Below are 21120 nucleotides of genomic sequence, written 5' to 3'. Positions count from 1 at the left end.
CTGCCAGCTTCTCTACTTTTGTGCTTTGGGGCCATTATTATGTAAAATTAAGAGATATTTTGGGGCCACATTAAACCATGGATAACTGAAACTGCAGATACCGAATCAGTGTATAATGATAATAATAATAATAATAATAATAATAATAATAACAATAGTAATGATAATAATTCTTATTTGTAGTAGCGGAGGGAAGGCGAGGTAGGGGTCGGGAAGGCGAGGTAGGGGCCGTCATAGGAAAGGATGGAGGGAGGGGGTAAAGGAGGTCTTGTGCAAGGGGCTTACACATACAGCAGGTATGTGTGAGCATGTTAGGTGGGAGTGAGTAGAGATGAATGTTTTTGGAACCTGACGAGCTGTTGGAGTATGAGCAAGCTAATGTTTTGTGAAGAGATTTAGGGAGACGGATTAGCCGGACTTGAGTCCTGGATACAATACCTGCACTCTAAAGGAGGGGTTTGGGATATTTGATGTTTGGAGTGACATCTAAACATTCATATCGATGTACCTCTGACAGGACAGTAATAGTGTGTCTTCATCAGGTTACCCTGCCTCAGTGAGAGATAACCAGTGCCTTAAAATACAAAAATAATGATAATGATAATAATACAAGATATTTCACATAGTAGACTCTTAAAAAAGTAAATTTTATTCTATCATGAAAGGCAATAAAAGAAATTATCATAATTTATTATTGAAAATCTTGTTAGAGAACTAACTCAGTTTTTTAATAGTAATTTTTAATTCAAAGAAGTCATCCTGATGTTAGTAAGACACTCTTGATCCAAGAAATTGGAGCTATCCATCACTTTTATTAAATCTGATTGATTTGCCAGCTGCTACATGGCCTATGATTTCAGTAATGTTATAATTTCTATTTTTATTTTCAGACCAGCAGCTGGGAGATCTGATTGATCTCCCAGCTGCTGTTGTCCCAAGAGTTCAGTAATGTTACGATTTTTATTTCTGATTTCAGACCAGCGTTTGAGATACTAGAAGTCTGGTTAGAAGGGCTGGCAATGCATTTTGCCGTTGGCGTTCCTGTTCCGGCTAACCTTCTTGTCGATATATACACTTTTAATGGTACGGTTCAACTAATGTACAGGAGGGCCCTGCTTATACAGCAGGTCAGGTTCCTGGCTACTGCTGTGCAGGAGGGCCCTGCTTATACAGCAGGTCAGGTTCCTGGCTACTGCTATGCAGGAGGGCCCTGCTTATACAGCAGGTCAGGTTCCTGGCTACTGCTGTGCAGGAGGGCCCTGCTTATACAGCAGGTCAGGTTCCTGGCTACTGCTGTGCAGGAGGGCCCTGCTTATACAGCAGGTCAGGTTCCTGGCTACTGCTGTGCAGGAGGGCCCTGCTTATACAGCAGGTCAGGTTCCTAGCTACTGCTGTGCAGGAGGGCCCTGCTTATACAGCAGGTCAGGTTCCTGGCTACTGCTGTGCAGGAGGGCCCTGCTTATACAGCAGGTCAGGTTCCTTGCTACTGCTGTGCAGGAGGGCCCTGCTTATACAGCAGGTTAGGTTCCTGGCTACTGCTGTGCAGGAGGGCCCTGCTTATACAGCAGGTCAGGTTCCTGGCTACTGCTGTACAGGAGGGCCCTGCTTATACAGCAGGTCAGGTTCCTGGCTACTGTTGTACAGGAGGGCCCTGCTTATACAGCAGGTTAGGTTCCTGGCTACTGCTGTGCACAAGGGCCCTGCTTATACAGCAGGATAGGTTCCTGGCTACTGCTGTACAGAAGGGCCCTGCTTATACAGCAGGTTAGGTTCCTGGCTACTGCTGTACAGAAGTGTCCTGCTTATACAGCAGGTTAGGTTCCTGGCTACTGCTGTACAGAAGTGTCCTGCTTATACAGCAGGTTAGGTTCCTGGCTACTGCTGTACAGAAGTGTCCTGCTTATACAGCAGGTCAGGTTCCTGGCTACTACTGTACAGAAGTGTCCTGCTTATACAGCAGGTCAGGTTCCTGGCTACTACTGTACAGAAGTGCCTGCTTATACAGCAGGTTAGGTTCCTGGCTACTGCTGTACAGGAGGGCCCTGCTTATACAGCAGAATAGGTTCCTGGCTACTGCTGTACAGAAGTGCCTGCTTATACAGCAGGTTAGGTTCCTGGCTACTGCTGTACAGAAGTGCCTGCTTATACAGCAGGTTAGGTTCCTGGCTACTGCTGTACAGAAGTGCCTGCTTATAGAGCAGGTTTGGTTCCTGGCTACTGCTGTACAGAAGTGCCTGCTTATACAGCAGGTTAGGTTCTTGGCTACTGCTGTACAGAAGTGCCTGCTTATACAGCAGGTTAGGTTCCTGGCTACTGCTGTACAGAAGTGCCTGCTTATACAGCAGGTTAGGTTCCTGGCTACTGCTGTACAGAAGTGCCTGCTTATACAGCAGGTTTGGTTCCTGGCTACTGCTGTACAGAAGTGCCTGCTTATACAGCAGGTTAGGTTCCTGGCTACTGCTGTGCAGAAGGACCTGCTTATACAGCAGGTTAGGTTCCTGGCTACTGCTGTACAGAAGTGCCCTGCTTATACAGCAGATTAGGTTCCTGGCTACTGCTGTACAGAAGTGCCTGCTTATATGGCAGGTTTGGTTCCTGGCTACTGCTGTACAGAAGTGCCTGCTTATACAGCAGGTTAGGTTCTTGGCTACTGCTGTACAGAAGTGCCTGCTTATACAGCAGGTTAGGTTCCTGGCTACTGCTGTACAGAAGTGCCTGCTTATACAGCAGGTTAGGTTCCTGGCTACTGCTGTACAGAAGTGCCTGCTTATACAGCAGGTTTGGTTCCTGGCTACTGCTGTACAGAAGTACCTGCTTATACAGCAGGTTAGGTTCCTGGCTACTGCTGTGCAGAAGTACCTGCTTATACAGCAGGTTAGGTTCCTGGCTACTGCTGTACAGAAGTGCCCTGCTTATACAGCAGGTTAGGTTCCTGGCTACTGCTGTACAGAAGTGCCCTGCTTATACAGCAGGTTAGGTTCCTGGCTACTGCTGTACAGAAGTGCCTGCTTATACAGCAGGTTAGGTTCCTGGCTACTGGTGTACAGAAGTGCCTGCTTATACAGCAGGTTAGGTTCCTGGCTACTGCTGTACAGAAGTGCCTGCTTATACAGCAGGTTAGGTTACTGGCTACTGCTGTACAGAAGTGTCCTGCTTATACAACAGGTTAGGTTCCTGGCTACTGCTGTACAGAAGTGTCCTGCTTATACAGCAGGTTAGGTTCCTGGCTACTGCTGTACAGGAGGGCCCTGCTTATACAGCAGAATAGGTTCCTGGCTACTGCTGTACAGAAATGCCTGCTTATACAGCAGGTTAGGTTCCTGGCTACTGCTGTACAGAAGTGCCTGCTTATACAGCAGGTTAGGTTCCTGGCTACTGCTGTACAGAAGTGCCTGCTTATACAGCAGGTTTGGTTCCTGGCTACTGCTGTACAGAAGTGCCTGCTTATACAGCAGGTTAGGTTCCTGGCTACTGCTGTACAGAAGTACCTGCTTATACAGCAGGTTAGGTTCCTGGCTACTGCTGTACAGAAGTGCCTGCTTATACAGCAGGTTAGGTTCCTGGCTACTGCTGTACAGAAGTGCCTGCTTATACAGCAGGTCAGGTTCCTGGCTACTGCTGTGCAGGAGGGCCCTGCTTATACAGCAGGTCAGGTTCCTTGCTACTGCTGTGCAGGAGGGCCCTGCTTATACAGCAGGTTAGGTTCCTGGCTACTGCTGTGCAGGAGGGCCCTGCTTATACAGCAGGTCAGGTTCCTGGCTACTGCTGTACAGGAGGGCCCTGCTTATACAGCAGGTCAGGTTCCTGGCTACTGTTGTACAGGAGGGCCCTGCTTATACAGCAGGTTAGGTTCCTGGCTACTGCTGTGCACAAGGGCCCTGCTTATACAGCAGGATAGGTTCCTGGCTACTGCTGTACAGATGAGCCCTGCTTATACAGCAGGTTAGGTTCCTGGCTACTGCTGTACAGAAGTGTCCTGCTTATACAGCAGGTTAGGTTCCTGGCTACTGCTGTACAGAAGTGTCCTGCTGATACAGCAGTTTAGGTTCCTGGCTACTGCTGTACAGAATTGTCCTGCTTATACAGCAGGTTAGGTTCCTGGCTACTACTGTACAGAAGTGTCCTGCTTATACAGCAGGTCAGGTTCCTGGCTAGGTTCCTGGCTACTGCTGTACAGAAGTGCCTGCTTATACAGCAGGTTAGGTTCCTGGCTACTGCTGTACAGAAGTGCCTGCTTATACAGCAGGTTAGGTTCTTACTGCTGTACAGAAGTGCATAGAGCAGGTTTGGTTCCTGGCTACTGCTGTACAGAAGTGCCTGCTTATACAGCAGGTTAGGTTCTTGGCTACTGCTGTACAGAAGTGCCTGCTTATACAGCAGGTTAGTTCCTGGCTACTGCTGTACAGAAGTGCCTGCTTATACAGCAGGTTAGGTTCCTGGCTACTGCTGTACAGAAGTGCCTGCTTATACAGCAGGTTAGGTTCCTGGCTACTGCTGTACAGAAGTGCCTGCTTATACAGCAGGTTAGGTTCCTGGCTACTGCTGTACAGAAGTGCCTGCTTATACAGCAGGTTAGGTTCCTGGCTACTGCTGTACAGAAGTGCCTGCTTATACAGCAGGTTAGGTTCCTGCCTGCTTATACAGCAGGTGGTTCCTGGCTACTGCTGTACAGAAGTACCTGCTTATACAGCAGGTTAGGTTCCTGGCTACTGCTGTGCAGAAGTACCTGCTTATACAGCAGGTTAGGTTCCTGGCTACTGCTGTACAGAAGTGTCCGGCTTATACAGCAGGTTAGGTTCCTGGCTACTGCTGTACAGAAGTGTCCTGCTTATACAGCAGGTTAGGTTCCTGGCTACTGCTGTACAGAAGTGCCTGCTTATACAGCAGGTTAGGTTCCTGGCTACTGCTGTACAGAAGTGCCTGCTTATACAGCAGGTTAGGTTCCTGGCTACTGCTGTACAGAAGTGCCTGCTTATACAGCAGGTTAGGTTCCTGGCTACTGCTGTACAGAAGTGTCCTGCTTATACAGCAGGTTAGGTTCCTGGCTACTGCTGTACAGAAGTGTCCTGCTTATACAGCAGGTTAGGTTCCTGGCTACTGCTGTACAGGAGGGCCCTGCTTATACAGCAGAATAGGTTCCTGGCTACTGCTGTACAGAAGTGCCTGCTTATACAGCAGGTTAGGTTCCTGGCTACTGCTGTACAGAAGTGCCTGCTTATACAGCAGGTTAGGTTCCTGGCTACTGCTGTACAGAAGTGCCTGCTTATACAGCAGGTTAGGTTCCTGGCTACTGCTGTACAGAAGTGCCTGCTTATACAGCAGGTTAGGTTCCTGGCTACTGCTGTACAGAAGTGCCTGCTTATACAGCAGGTTAGGTTCCTGGCTACTGCTGTACAGAAAGTGCCCTGCTTATACAGCAGGTTAGGTTCCTGGCTACTGCTGTACAGAAGTGCCTGCTTATACAGCAGGTTAGGTTCCTGGCTACTGCTGTACAGAAGTGCCTGCTTATACAGCAGGTTAGGTTCCTGGCTACTGCTGTACAGAAGTGCCTGCTTATACAGCAGGTTAGGTTCCTGGCTACTGCTGTACAGAAGTGCCTGCTTATACAGCAGGTTAGGTTCCTGGCTACTGCTGTACAGAAGTGCCTGCTTATACAGCAGGTTAGGTTCCTGGCTACTGCTGTACAGAAGTGGTTCCTGCTTATATACAGCAGGTTAGGTTCCTGGCTACTGCTGTACAGAAGTGCCTGCTTATACAGCAGGTTAGGTTCCTGGCTACTGCTGTACAGAAGTGCCTGCTTATACAGCAGGTTAGGTTCCTGGCTACTGCTGTACAGAAGTGCCTGCTTATACAGCAGGTTAGGTTCCTGGCTACTGCTGTACAGAAGTGCCTGCTTATACAGCAGGTTAGGTTCCTGGCTACTGCTGTACAGAAGTGTCCTGCTTATACAGCAGGTTAGGTTCCTGGCTACTGCTGTACAGAAGTGCCTGCTTATACAGCAGGTTAGGTTCCTGGCTACTGCTGTACAGAAGTGTCCTGCTTATACAGCAGGTTAGGTTCCTGGCTACTGCTGTACAGAAGTGTCCTGCTTATACAGCAGGTTAGGTTCCTGGCTACTGCTGTACAGAACTTGTACAGAAGTGCCTGCTTATACAGCAGGTTAGGTTCCTGGCTACTGCTGTACAGAAGTATACAGCAGGTTTGGTTCCTGGCTACTGCTGTACAGAAGTGCCTGCTTATACAGCAGGTTAGGTTCCTGGCTACTGCTGTACAGAAGTGTCCTGCTTATACAGCAGGTTAGGTTCCTGGCTACTGCTGTACAGAAGTGTCCTGCTTATACAGCAGGTTAGGTTCCTGGCTACTGCTGTACAGAAGTGCCTGCTTATACAGCAGGTTAGGTTCCTGGCTACTGGCTACTGCTGTACAGAAGTGTCCTGCTTATACAGCAGGTTAGGTTCTTGGCTACTGCTGTACAGAAGTGCCTGCTTATACAGCAGGTTAGGTTCCTGGCTACTGCTGTACAGAAGTGCCTGCTTATACAGCAGGTTAGGTTCCTGGCTGTAAAGTGAAACAGCTATTTTCTTTTTTCACCTTCAAATGCATATAAAAGCCTGAAAACATGTATATTAAGTGAGCGACAGAGCTAGGCTTATAGTGGTGAATATATTTATTGTAGGAAGTCTGAATTAATGAATAGGTATATGTAATTGAAAACAGCGGCATTAGCGATACGCTGTAAAGTGAAGCTCTGTTAAGCAAGGCTCCCCTGTACTGATTAAGTTTTAAATATACAAGGTGTGCAGTAGCATGATGTGTAGATTTTAAATTTTTCACAAAAACTTAGTTAACATAAGCAAATCGTATTAAAATTCGTGTTATGAGGCTAGAATATTTTTCGGTTTAGAACTACAGTGGACCCCCGGTTAACGATATTTTTTCACTCCAGTAGTATGTTCAGGTGCCAGTACTGACCGAATTTGTTCCCATAAGAAATATTGTGAAGTAGATTAGTCCATTTCAGACCCCCAAACATACACGTACAAACGCACTTACTTAAATACACTTACATAATTGGTCGCATTCGGAGGTAATCGTTATGCGGGGGTCCACTGTATAGTTTTGGTGACCGTCTGGCAAGACAGTGATGGAGTGAGTGATGATGAAAGTGTTTCTTCCTTTTTGGGTCACACTGCCTCAGGGTGATCCATTAAAATTCCTAAAGCCATTTTAATTGAATATTATATCAACGGAGGTAAATGCAGGTACAGGTGAGAGCAGAGCTATAGTGCTCATGTTACCATACTTTGTTGTGGGACTCTGGGCCTGATTTACAATTTTTTACTCAACAAACCGACAGTCTTCCACCGAGGTAGGGTGACTCAAAAAAGAAGAAGCTCTTTAACCATCACTCACTCCATCACTGTCTTGCCAGAGGGGTATCGACACTACAGTTCAAAACTGCAAATATCCCCACCCCTCCTTCAGTGTACTTCTGCACATAACACAGTGATGGAATGAGTGATAGTCAAAGTGTTTTCTCTTTCAAGGGTCACTTGACCTTGCTGAGAGAGGGCTAGTGTTAACCCTTTGACTGTTTTGGTCGTACATATACTTCGTACAAGCCAGTGTTTCGGATGTAATAACACGCATAAATTCTAGCGGCTTCAAATCAAGCAGGAGAAAGCTGGTAGGCCCACATGTGAGAGAATGGGCCTGTGTGGTCAGAGTGCACCACATAAAAAAAATCCTGCAGCACGCAGTGCATAATAAAAAAAAAACTCTGACCGTTCTTTTGGATTAAAACGCCGACTTTGAGGTGTATTTTTGTATAGTATTTATCGTTGTATTCTCGTTTTCGTGGTCTCAGGTGATAAAATGGAAAACATATTACAGAAATAGAGATGATTTTGATTAGTTTCACAATGAAAACGACCTTGATATTGAGCTCAAAGTAGCAGAAATGTTCGATTTTTACTAGTGTTCAGGAGTAAGCAAATCACACCACACGTCAATACACGTCAACTGGGGAGTCTTATACAGTGGACCCCCGCTTAACCCTTTACCAGGCCTGGAGAGGGGTGATCACCCTTTTCCACTCTTGGTAAAGGGGTGATTACCCTTTCCCAGGCCTGGTAAAGGGTTAACGATCACCTCCAAATGCGACCAATTATGTAAGTGTATTTATGTAAGTGTGTTTGTACGTGTATGTTTGGGGGTCTGAAATGGACTAATCTACTTCACAATATTCCTTATGGGAACAAATTCGGTCAGTACTGGCACCTGAACATACTTCTGGAGTGAAAAAAGTTCGTTAACCGGGGGTCCACTGTATTCTTTCACTAGTGCACTGATATTATTTATACCATTTTTACAATAATGCAGTAGTCTGCATAACAGTAAATTTTGCATTTTTTGTATGAATAAAAAATAAAAATAGAAAGCAGTAGTAATATAAGAGGGGCCTAGAGACGTGACTAATGAACAGAGGATATGTTATTTTAGTGCCAAGAATGTCTACATTGTTTATTCTGGACCCTATTTTAAAATTGGCATCTTTTAATTTGCATGAAATTGGCCAAATTGCCAATTTCTGACCACTTTATTGGGTAGTTCAAATCAGTAAATGGGCAGTTTCTTGTACTCAATTGTTAGAAAAAAATGGAGTTCTGAAGAAATAACTATGAGTTTGGTCAACTGGAACAACAGAATTGGACAAAAATAGGGCTCAAAGTCGGCAAAAATTGCCGATGCATATATGTCGCAGAGACTGCTAACTTCGCGGGAGCGAAATTGAGTTTTCGACCAAATTTCGTACTTTTGGTGTCATTATCATCGGGAAAAGATTCTCTATCATTTCATAAGATTTTTTTTTTTTTTTTTTTTTTTTTTTCCAAAAAATTTTGCGGCATAGAATGACAGTTTCAGAAAGGGGCTTGCGACAGTCAAAGGGTTAAATATCAATCAATAGTAATTGCATGTGAAAAAAAATTCCTCTTACCACACTCTTTTATTACTATTTTTTATCAAAATTTTAAAAATTTTATTTTTGTTTATTTTTGCACTGGTGAGAATAATGGGAAGCAAACAAAAATAACTTTTTGTTTTATTGCCGTATTCGTAAGAATTCTCTTTTATTAATATAAATGCTTTCTCTTCAAGGGCGGAGTAATAGCAGCTCTTCCGAAGCCTCGACTCCAGAAGCTCCGACTTCAGATTCAAGACACCCGCCGCCTCTTTTACGCACTATTAGCGAAGGAAACTATTCTACCAATGATAGTATCAGCCATAATTCATCATTTGCCAGGGAAGACCATGACAGTTTTGATTCTCAAGATTTGCTTCTCAACGACACCAGTTGGAAGCTAAGGGAGAGCTTAGATTTAGGCAGGTTAGATAGTTTGGAGTCCAGGCGGAGTCCAGATTCGAGACGGAGTCCGGATACAAGGAGAAGCTCGGATGCAAAGCGGAGGAGCCCTGATGCAAGGCAGAGTCATCCTGATACAGTGCAGAGTCCTGATACAAGACAGAAAAGTCCTGAAACAAGATGGAGAAACCCTGATACACAACAGAGTAATTCTGATACAAAACAGAGTCCTGAAACAAGACGGAGGAGTCCTGAAACAAGACGGAGGAATCCTGATACACGACGGAGTAATTCTGACATAAAACAGAGTCCCGAAATGAGATGGAGGAATCCTGATACAACACGGAGTAATTCTGATACAAAACAGAGTCCCGAAACAAGACGGAGGAATCCTGATACGAGACGGAGGAATCTTGATACGAGACGGAGGAATCCCGATACAACACTGAGTAATACAGATACCAAACAGGGTTCCGATAAAAGTGTAGATAAGACAGATTCAGTTAGTAAAATATCCACTTCAAAGACTGAAGGAAAGTTCGATAAAGACCTCATTCCAGATACTCTTAATTCCTTCTCCCGGCCCCAGGCCAGCAGCTTGGTAGCAGATTTAGAATGTACACCTCTATGATTTTTTACCCGTTTTTTATGATATTTGTTATGATAATGTACAGAAAAATACTTGAAGGTTAAAGATTTTTTCTATTACATTGGAAAGTATTTTGAAGACAATTGGTACAAAGTTGACTTATAGCATTCCCAGTATAGTGATGTTAGATGTACCTTCCTAGGTAGTGGAGTAGATATTGTAATTCATAAATGGTTATATTGTTTATCACTGAAGGTGTTTTCCCTGTTTGATGGAGAAATTTGTAGCAGAGCCTTGTCCTCGAGGCTTGTGGTACCTCAGACAAGAGAGAGCTTGTTGCACAGGCGCTCCTCGCTTTACAATGGTTTGACTTGCGATATTTTGATTTATGATGTGTGATAATGATGTACATTCGGTACAGTAAGTCTTGAACTTACAAACACATTTGGGATCTCCTGTATTGTGTGTAATATTCATAATATAGGAAGTCTTCATCTAGGCAGTAGGTTAGTAGACAAAACCTGTCCAGACAGGTACTACCATCCTGCCAAGTGAGTGTAAAACAAAAACCTGTAATTGTATTACATGATGGTAGGATTGCTGGTGTCTTTTTTCTGTCTCATAAACATGCAAGACTTCAGGTACGTCTTGCTACTTCTACTTACACTTAGATCACACTACACATACATGTACAAGCATATATATACACACCCCTCTGGGTTTTCTTCTATTTTCTTACTAGTTCTTGTTCTTGTTTATTTCCTCTTATCTCCATGGGGAAGTGGAACAGAATTCTTCCTCCGTAAGCCATGCGTGTTGTAAGAGGCGACTAAAATACCAGGTGCAAGGGGCTAATAACCCCTTCTCAAGTATATATATTACTAATTTTAACCGTTAAACTGTCCGAACATAGATCTATGGTCATGTGCGGGCGCTTCGGATGTAGATCTACATTTTTTACATGCTTTCAAATGGGGAAAATAAAGGTCGGAGTGCTACGCATGTGAACGTAGATCTACAATTGGATAGTTTAAGGGTTAAAAGGAGAAACTTTCGTTTTTCTTTTTGAGCCACCCCACCTCGGTGGGATACGGCCAGTGCGTTGAAAGCAGAAAAGAAAAGAAGTCTTCAACTTGTTAACACATTGGGGACCTGCTGTATTGTGTATAATAATATAATTATGATATTTTACACAATAATGATATAATAATATACACAATAATAATATACGCAGTACAGAAGATTTTCAATATGTTTATAAGTTGAGGACTTACCGTACTGATTTTTGCTGCGTTTAACCAAATTTTCCCAAGTGTGTGTCTGGCTTCTGGTATTTATTCTCGTATTTACTTACAGTAATTATTTGTTTACTTACTCAGTGACGTAACCAAATTTTCCCTAACCCATTTTGTCGACTAAATGCCCAGGCGTCTCTCTTGCTTCTGGTATTTAGTTAGTTACAGTCATTATTTTTATTTACTTACTTACTGACAATAGTTATTTATTTATTTATACATTGATATTTGACACAATATTTTCAATTTACGATGAGTCGTCGGAACACAACTCCGTTTTAGTCGAGGAGTGCCTGTACTCGCTCTCTGATGATGTTTCCCTGTTGGAAAAATATCGTACAGGTAATCCTCATTGTAATATCTCACCTGGATGAATATTGAGCTGGCAGATCCTGCAATGTGTATGGTAGAGACACACTTGGCATAAAACAAACCTTTATCATAGACAATGTTTTACTCTAGGTAGAGCTCAGAAAGACAAGTAGTTAGAGGAGAGATATGGGATATAGGGACACACTGGTTTGGTAATAGAGTTGTGGATGAGTGGAACAAACTCCTGACTACCGTCGTAGAAGCTAAGACGTTGTGTAGTTTTAAAAATGGGTTAGATAAATACAAGTGTGGGTGTGAGTCTGTCCTGACTAGCTTGTGCTACTAGGTCTGATGCTGCGCTCCTTCCTTAAGTGAATGTGACCTGACCTGACTAGGTTAGACATCGGCTTAAGCCAGTAGGAGAATTGGACCTGCCTTGCATGGGCCAGTAGGTCTGCTTCAGTGTTCCTTCTTTCTTATATTCTTACGTTTTTAATGTTTTGCTCTACGTAGAGCATAGACAAGTAGTGACAGGAGACATTTTTTTTAGCCCAGTTTTTTGTACATTGGACTATGTGCAGCCAGCAGTAACAGTCTAATTGATCAGGCCCTGATCCACCAGGAGGCCTGGTTGTGGACCGGGCCATGAGGGTGTTGATCCCCTGAATACCCTCCAGGTACATAATACTGTATCATGTATTTGATAAAACTACAAAGATTGAATCAGAAACTTTATAAAAGCATTTTGTGTACTGTAGTACAATTTTTGCAGATATAAAAACAAACACAGATGCCGTATAAAGCGATCCTTTATTGTCTACGTTTTGCCGGCACACTACGCTTTATCACAGTCACAAACGCATCTGTTTGTAACTTGATAAAGCGCACCGTGTAGGTAAAATGGAGTCAGTAGACAGTCGCATTATGCTGTGTTTTTGTTTACCTTTCCTCCACGTTGGTATTTTATACCATTGATTGTCATTTTGAAAATGTAGTTGAAAGAAAGTACAGTGGACCCCCGATTAACGATATTATTTCATTCCAGAAGTATGTTCAGGTGCCAGTACTGATCGAATTTGTTCCCATAAGGAATATTGTGAAGTAGATTAGTCCATTTCAGACCCCCAAACATACACGTACAAACGCACTTACATAAATACACTTACATAATTGGTCACATTGGGAGGTGATCGTTAAGCGGGGGTCCACTGTATATCAAAAGAAAAAATTATATTGAAATCAAATATCATATACTCTGAGGGGCCTTTCAGACGCTCTTCAATTTTGGGTTCAGTTAGTCGATTGCATTTACTAAAAAAATTGCACTATATAGGCTATCTTTATAATAGAGCTGATTGTAACTTGTAAAACTACACTGAGCCATGAATGGCTTTATTAAGCTCTAGACAGAGTGAAACATGACTTGATAAAGCTCTACACAGAGTGAAACATGACTTGATAAAGCTCTACACAGAGTGAAACATGACTTGATAAAGCTCTAGACAGAGTGAAACATGACTTGATAAAGCTCTACACAGAGTGAAACATGACTTGATAAAGCTCTACACAGAGTGAAACATGACTTGATAAAGCTCTACACAGAGTGAAACATAACTTGATAAAGCTCTACACAGAGTGAAACATGACTTGATAAAGCTCTACACAGAGTGAAACATGACTTGATAAAGCTCTACACAGAGCCAAAAGGTTTGCTGTGCAGCAAGTGTATCATCTGGATGGCCCTAGGGGTATTGAACACAAGGAACACTCTGCTTTCACTTGTTAAATTGCAAGTTAAAAATAATCAAAGATGCATGTGACTTCCTGTTCTTTTGTCAGAGTTCCTGTTTATTTTTGATCTCTTTCTTAAAATTTTGGATACTAGGACACGCCAAATTTTTTGTGACGTTGAGGGCGCTAAGGAGAACCTGTCTTCTGAACTTTTGTAAAGCAAAAAATGCATTTAGGTATTAAATTACGGTACGGGTGGGGTTAGAACTCATGGTAAGTGAATTGTAAAACTCCAGGCCAGTGCACTAACCACTGGGCCAGCTGGTTACAGCTGCAGCCAGCAGGTACAGTGGTTAATGCACTGGCCTGGGGTGTTACAAATACAGTGGACCCCCGGTTAACGATATTTTTTCATTCCAGAAGTATGTTCAGGTGCCAGTACTGATCGAATTTGTTCCCATAAGGAATATTGTGAAGTAGATTAGTCCATTTCAGACCCCCAAACATACACGTACAAACGCACTTACTTAAATACACTTACATAATTGGTCGCATTGGGAGGTGATCGTTAAGTGGCAGTCCACTGTACCATGCTGTTATTACGATTTCGTGAGCCTTTAAATATTGTTTCATTGAGAGTGCCTTGATGTTACTGAAGGGCTCTTGATACAAGGAAACAAAGATACCCTTTTCTTACATTAACTCGTAAACGGTCCAAACAGATCGACGTTCAAATTCATAAACCATACCCCCGGCCGGGATTGAACCCGCGGTCATAGAGTCTCAAAACGCGACGGGCTGGAGTTTTGAGATTCAAATTCATAGTGTTGCAAAAGTAGATATACTTTTTTTTACATATTTTCAAATATAACAAAAAAAAAATGTAGATAAAAGTTTTTTTACACGTTTTCAAATGTAAAACAAAAAAGAAGATCGACAATTTTTTACATACTTTCAGATTGTTAGGTAAGACACATATGCAACAGTTAGACAACTTTATTCCGAAACGTTTCGCCTACACAGTAGGCTTCTTCAGTCGAATACAGAAAGTAGGCAGGAACAGTAGAGATGTGAAGACGATGTAATCAGTCCATCACCCTTGAAGTCGTAGAATTTGAGGTTGTCAGTCCCTCGGCCTGGAGAAGTTCAGTTCCGGAATAAAGTTGTCTAACTGTTGCACATGTCTTACCTAACAACCTGTCGGTATTGTATACCATTTTGATGTTCATACTTTCAGATGTTGAAAAAACGTATATATACGTTTGGACCATTTAAGGGTTAAACATGATTACCTTCTATTCCTAGGCTCTATATAATCTTTCCTTACATTAAACAAGATTACCTCCTAGTCCTAGGCTCTTTAAAGTCCCTACAGGTTTAGAGCTTCCCAATAAATATAATTTGGATAAAAAAAATTACACAAGATTCAAAAAAATAAAAAAAATAGATAATGTACTCAGACAAGCCTTCTGGATATTTAACCCCACATGACTCAACCTTATTTACTTCCCTGGTAAGACTCTCGAAACTTATCAAAGGTATATATTCTAGCCCTTTCTGGGTCAACCCCTACCTGTTCTTCTATAAATCTGTTCACCCTCTTAGTCAGCCTATGCTGATTCACGAAATCGTGATGATGTGATTGCAAACAGACCATGGAACGGATGGTATTTGAACCACTCAACCGGCCAGCTGGCTGAGTAGCTCAAACTCGTTGAATAAGCCACTTGTTGCATAAGCCACTTGTTGCAGAAGCCACTTGTTGCATAAGCCACTTGTTGCAGAAGCCACTTGTTGCATAAACCACGTGTTGCATAAGCCACTTGTTGCAGAAGCCACTTGTTGCACAAACCACTTGTTGCATAAGCCACTTGTTGCAAAAGCCACTTGTTGCATAAGCCACTTGTTGCATAAGCCACTTGTTGCATAAGCCACTTGTTGCATAAGCCACTCGTTGCGTAAACCACCAGTGTATAAGCCATTCAGCCAAACAGCCAGCTGGCCAAGTGGCTTATACACTAGCCTGAAGTTTTAAAACTCGTCATGGGTTCAAATCTCATCCAATCTGTTTTTTGTTTTATCCTAATCTGCCTCATCCTCAGTAAATGCTCAGACCACCTCATCAACACCTCCTCAGTCTGATAAATAACACGCATGTGCAGCAGTTGGATATCTTTATTCTGATGTTTCACCTACACAATAGGTTTCTTCAGTCAAGTACAGAAGAGTTTGCAGAAGCAGTACAGATGTAAACAGTGGAATCAGTCCATCACTCTTGAAGATAGATTACATCGTCTTAACATATCTACTGCTTCTACTTACTCTTATGTACTCGAATAACGAAGCTTACTGTCTAGGCGAAATGTTTCAGAATGAACATACCTAACTGTTGCATATGTGGTACGCTGGAACCTCGATTAATCCTTTTGAAAAAGTCTGATGAAAACCCGAATCGTATGAAAACTGAAGTAATATTTCCCACAAGAAGTAATGCAAATCCAATTAATCTATTCCAGACACCCAAAAATATTAACAAAAAATGCATTTTATAGAGAATAACTCTAGTTTTGCATACAAACTAGAGCATACGAAAATCAAGGTTTCACTGTATACAAAACCTATCACTACTGTACATGTACAGTGGACCACCACTTAACGATCACCTCCCAATGTGACCAATTATGTAAGTGTATTTATGTAAGTGCGTTTGTACGTGTATGTTTGGGGGTCTGAAATGGACTAATCTAATTCACAATATTCCTTATGGGAACAAATTCGGTCAGTACTGGCACCTGAACATGCTTCTGGAATGAAAAAATATCATTAACCAGGGGTCCACTGTATTTGATATTCACCTTCTCAGTCCTTTGAGTTACACATTTAATAATCCCAGATCATCATCTGCAGGACCCTATTTCTCTGCATAATATTCACACCACACATTGCCCTCAGACATGACATCTCTGCTGCCTCCAGCCTCCTCCTCACTGCAATGTTTACAACCCATGCTTCATATTCATATACAGTGGAACCTCAAAAATTGAACTTTCTTCGGTCCAGAAGGCTGTTTGTGTGCTGCTACTGAACGAATTTATTCCCATCAGGAATAATGTAAATTAATTCCCATCAGGAATAATGTAAATTAATTCCCATCAGGAATAATGTAAATTAGATTAGTTTATTTCAGACCCTCAAAAATACACTTATAAAAGCACTTACAAAAATATACTTACATAACTGCTTGAGTTGGGAGCAGCTCAATTTTTGAGGTTCCACTGTAACAGTGTTGGTACCACTATACTCTGGTACAGTTCCCTTCTTCGCTTTCATTGCACATAATACATTACATAGTGTTTTAATGCATTTTTTACAAAGGTTCAGATGATAAGTTCACCTTTGCTACTTGTAATTTTTGTTATACATCAACGACTACTGTATAATACTGAAAAAAAAATTATTTTTCTCCTTATTGTCTATAAAAAGAGTAATAATTTAACATTGTGCCAACTTTTGTTTTTGCAAAGTTACTTCTCTCTTTACTAAACCATAATGTCAAAAATGTTAAAAAAATATTGACAATCAAATTGGGCAGATCATTTAAAAATTTTTGCTGTATATTGGAATACGATGATTTGTTGCTTTTAACAGTTACGCTTAAGTGATACAATGTGACTCTGTTATTAATACGCTTTCAAATACAGACAACTTAATTTTATAGATATATAAATATATATATAATGTTATAATTAGTATCTGTATACTTATTTATTAATAATCTGAACCTAGTATGCTAAAATTAGATTTAATGTAAACCACAATGACAACATGTTACTAGTCTAATATTTGATGGTAAACTGCAGTAATTCCTTGACTTACAAGTACATTGGGGACCTGAATTGTGTATAATACTCATAATACAGAAGTCTTCAACTTACAAACATGTTGCGGACCTTGTGTATTGTGTACAGTCTCTCCTCACTTAACGACGGAGTTCTGTTTCTAAGACCGCATCGGTAAATAAATTTGTCGCTAAATGAGGATCATACTATAATGGTCGTGAGTTTGTGTCAACCATCTTTGATGTTGTTTTAATGTCACCTTTGCAACATTTATAACATTTCTGGTATATTTTTAAATGTTTATACAGTAGTGTACTGTATATTGTAATAAACAGAATAGAGGAAATCAGCTCTAATATACATTATTTAGGTAAGTACAGTGGACCCCCGGTTAACGAACTTTTTTCATTCCAGTAGTATGTTCAGGTGCCAGTACTGACCGAATTTGTTCCCATAAGGAATATTGTGAAGTAGATTAGTCCATTTCAGACCCCCAAACATACACGTACAAACGCACTTACATAAATACACTTACATAAAGTGATTGTTAAGCGGGGGTCCACTGTATACTGATCAGAGAGTCCGAGTCATCGGTAAACGAGTACAACGCTAAGTGAGGAGAGGCTGTATATGATATTATACCCAATAATGATATAATAATGATATTGTACACAGTACGGAAGATTCTTAACATGTTTGTAAGTCATAGACATTACTGTACTGAAAATGTTATGATGGCAGTTATGCCCAGTGGATTTAATTGCTCACCTAGTTATAACTTGTAATAGTTACGATTCTTTAGTTGAAGCACCTACAGCACGCCCAAGTTATATATTATGGTGTTGATATTAGTGAAGGTAGTTATGCAAGGAGCTAGTAACCCCTTCCACTGTATAAATTCCTAAATGTAAAAGTTAAAACTTTCGTTTTTCCTTTTGGGCCGCCCCACCTTGGGATACAGCTGGTGTGTTGAAAGTTAGAAGAGGTTATGCAAGAGGCTAGTAACCCCTTCCACTGTATAAATTATTAAATTTTAGGTCATTCTGCCTCAGTGGGATATGGCCGGTTTGTTGCAAAAATAGCTATGCAGGAGGCCAGTAACACCTGTGTAAATTACTAAATGCAAAAAATAATTTTCATTTTTCTGTTTAGGTCGCCCTGTTGATAATACAGTGGTACCTTGAGTTACGAGCTTAATTCGTTCCAGAAGGCTGTTCGAGTGCCGATACCAAACAAATTTGCTCCCATAAGGAATAATGAAAATTAGATTAATTCATTCAGACCCCCAAAAATACACTTACAAAAGCACTCACAAAGATAGACTTACATAATTGAATCGGAAGCTGATCATAACTTAAGGTACCACTGTACTTTGTCTTGTGTTATAGGTGCTTTATACACTAGAGATCGTTAGTGCCGATATTTGAGTAAATTGGAAACTATCAAGCAAGAATACTTTAACCTCAGAAATAAGTACTTATACTCATTGTGTATGTATACTGAGACAAACATCTGTGTATGTATACTGAGACAAACATCTGTGTATGTATACTGAGACAAACATCTGTGTATGTATACTGAGACAAACATCTGTGTATGTATACTGAGACAAACATCTGTGTATGTATACTGAGACAAACATCTGTGTATGTATACTGAGACAAACACCTCTCAGTGTATACACACTGAGAAACAAGTCTCTCAGTGTGTTTACTGCCCCTCCACTGAACATACTACAGTGACAAAACGCAAGTCATTATTAACAACATTGAAATTCACTTACCTCTGGTTTTTACGTATTAAAACCTCAAATGTAATCTAAACAGTATAATTATATTATTTACTTTTTCAGCTATCAGATTTTCATTATATCACTAATAAAATAATGTCAGACAAATTTCAAGATAGCTTTCTTGAAGACAGCATTCTTGAAGATAGTATTCTTGAAGATAGCATTCTTGAAGACAGCATTCTTGAAGACAGCATTCTTGAAGACAGCATTCTTGAAGACAGCATTCTTGAAGACAGCTTTCTTGAAGACAGCATTCTTGAAGACAGCATTCTTGAAGACAGCTTTCTTGAAGACAGCATTCTTGAAGACAGCATTCTTGAAGACAGCATTCTTGAAGACAGCTTTCTTGAAGACAGCATTCTTGAAGACAGCATTCTTGAAGACAGCATTCTTGAAGACAGCATTCTTGAAGACAGCTTTCTTGAAGACAGCATTCTTGAAGACAGCTTTCTTGAAGACAGCATTCTTGAAGACAGCATTCTTGAAGACAGCATTCTTGAAGACAGCATTCTTGAAGACAGCTTTCTTGAAGACAGCATTCTTGAAGACAGCTTTCTTGAAGACAGCATTCTTGAAGACAGCATTCTTGAAGACAGCATTCTTGAAGACAGCATTCTTGAAGACAGCATTCTTGAAGACAGCTTTCTTGAAGACAGCATTCTTGAAGACAGCTTTCTTGAAGACAGCATTCTTGAAGACAGCATTCTTGAAGACAGCATTCTTGAAGACAGCATTCTTGAAGACAGCATTCTTGAAGACAGCATTCTTGAAGACAGCATTCTTGAAGACAGCATTCTTGAAGACAGCATTCTTGAAGACAGCATTCTTGAAGACAGCATTCTTGAAGACAGCATTCTTGAAGACAGCATTCTTGAAGACAGCATTCTTGAAGACAGCATTCTTGAAGACAGCATTCTTGAAGACAGCATTCTGGAAGATAGCATTCTTGAAGACAGCATTCTTGAAGACAGCATTCTTGAAGACAGCATTCTTGAAGACAGCATTCTTGAAGATAGCATTCTGGAAGATAGCATTCTTGAAGACAGCATTCTTGAAGACAGCATTCTTGAAGACAGCATTCTTGAAGACAGCATTCTTGAAGACAGCATTCTTGAAGATAGCATTCTTGAAGATAGCATTCTGGAAGATAGCATTCTTGAAGACACCATTCTTGAAGACACCATTCTTGAAGACAGCATTCTTGAAGATAGCATTCTTGAAGACAGCATTCTTGAAGATAGCATTCTGGAAGATAGCATTCTTGAAGACAGCATTCTTGAAGACAGCATTCTTGAAGACAGCATTCTTGAAGACAGCATTCTTGAAGATAGCATTCTGGAAGATAGCATTCTTGAAGACAGCATTCTTGAAGACAGCATTCTTGAAGACAGCATTCTTGAAGACAGCATTCTTGAAGACAGCATTCTTGAAGACAGCTTTCTTGAAGACAGCATTCTTGAAGACAGCTTTCTTGAAGACAGCATTCTTGAAGACAGCTTTCTTGAAGACAGCATTCTTGAAGACAGCATTCTTGAAGATAGCATTCTTGAAGACAGCATTCTTGAAGACAGCATTCTTCAAGACAGCATTCTTCAAGACAGCATTCTTAAAGACAGCATTCTTGAAGACAGCATTCTTGAAGACAGCATTCTTCAAGACAGCATTCTTGAAGACAGCATTCTTGAAGACAGCATTCTTGAAGACAGCATTCTTGAAGATAGCATTCTTGAAGACAGCATTCTTGAAGATAGCATTCTTCAAGACAGCATTCTTCAAGACAGTGTTCTTGAAGACAGTATTCTTGAAGACAGCATTCTTGAAGACAGCATTCTTGAAGACAGCATTCTTGAAGACAGCATTCTTGAAGACAGCATTCTTGAAGACAGCATTCTTGAAGACAGCATTCTTGAAGACAGCATTCTTGAAGACAGCAATCTTGAAGACAGCATTCTTGAAGACAGTGTTCTTGAAGACAGCATTCTTGAAGACAGCATTCTTGAAGACAGCATTCTTGAAGACAGCATTCTTGAAGATAGCATTCTTGAAGACAGCATTCTTGAAGACAGCATTCTTGAAGATAGCATTCTTGAAGACAGCATTCTTGAAGATAGCATTCTTGAAGACAGCATTCTTGAAGACAGCATTCTTGAAGACAGCATTCTTGAAGACAGCATTCTTGAAGACAGTGTTCTTGAAGA

At 41.2% G+C, this 21120-nt stretch overlaps 1 protein-coding gene across 2 annotated transcripts in view; it reads left to right on the top strand.

The window, feature by feature from the left end:
* LIMK1 (LIM domain kinase 1) overlaps positions 1 to 18985 on the top strand; it is a 92159-nt gene extending 73174 nt beyond the window's left edge. For both annotated transcript variants that reach the window (XM_070079490.1, XM_070079489.1), the window contains 2 exons: positions 977 to 1083; positions 9160 to 18985. In XM_070079490.1, the coding sequence (XP_069935591.1) occupies positions 977 to 1083; positions 9160 to 9995 (943 nt within the window). In that variant the 3' untranslated portion in view covers positions 9996 to 18985. The remainder of the gene's footprint in view (positions 1 to 976; positions 1084 to 9159) is intronic.
* Positions 18986 to 21120: the final 2135 nt, after the last annotated feature.

The sequence above is a fragment of the Cherax quadricarinatus genome, chromosome 99 (genome assembly GCF_038502225.1).
Source record: "Cherax quadricarinatus isolate ZL_2023a chromosome 99, ASM3850222v1, whole genome shotgun sequence".
In the NCBI taxonomy this organism is placed as follows: domain Eukaryota; kingdom Metazoa; phylum Arthropoda; class Malacostraca; order Decapoda; family Parastacidae; genus Cherax; species Cherax quadricarinatus.
The sequence above is the reverse complement of the archived record's forward strand: the minus strand, read 5'-3'. Positions and strand labels throughout refer to the sequence as shown.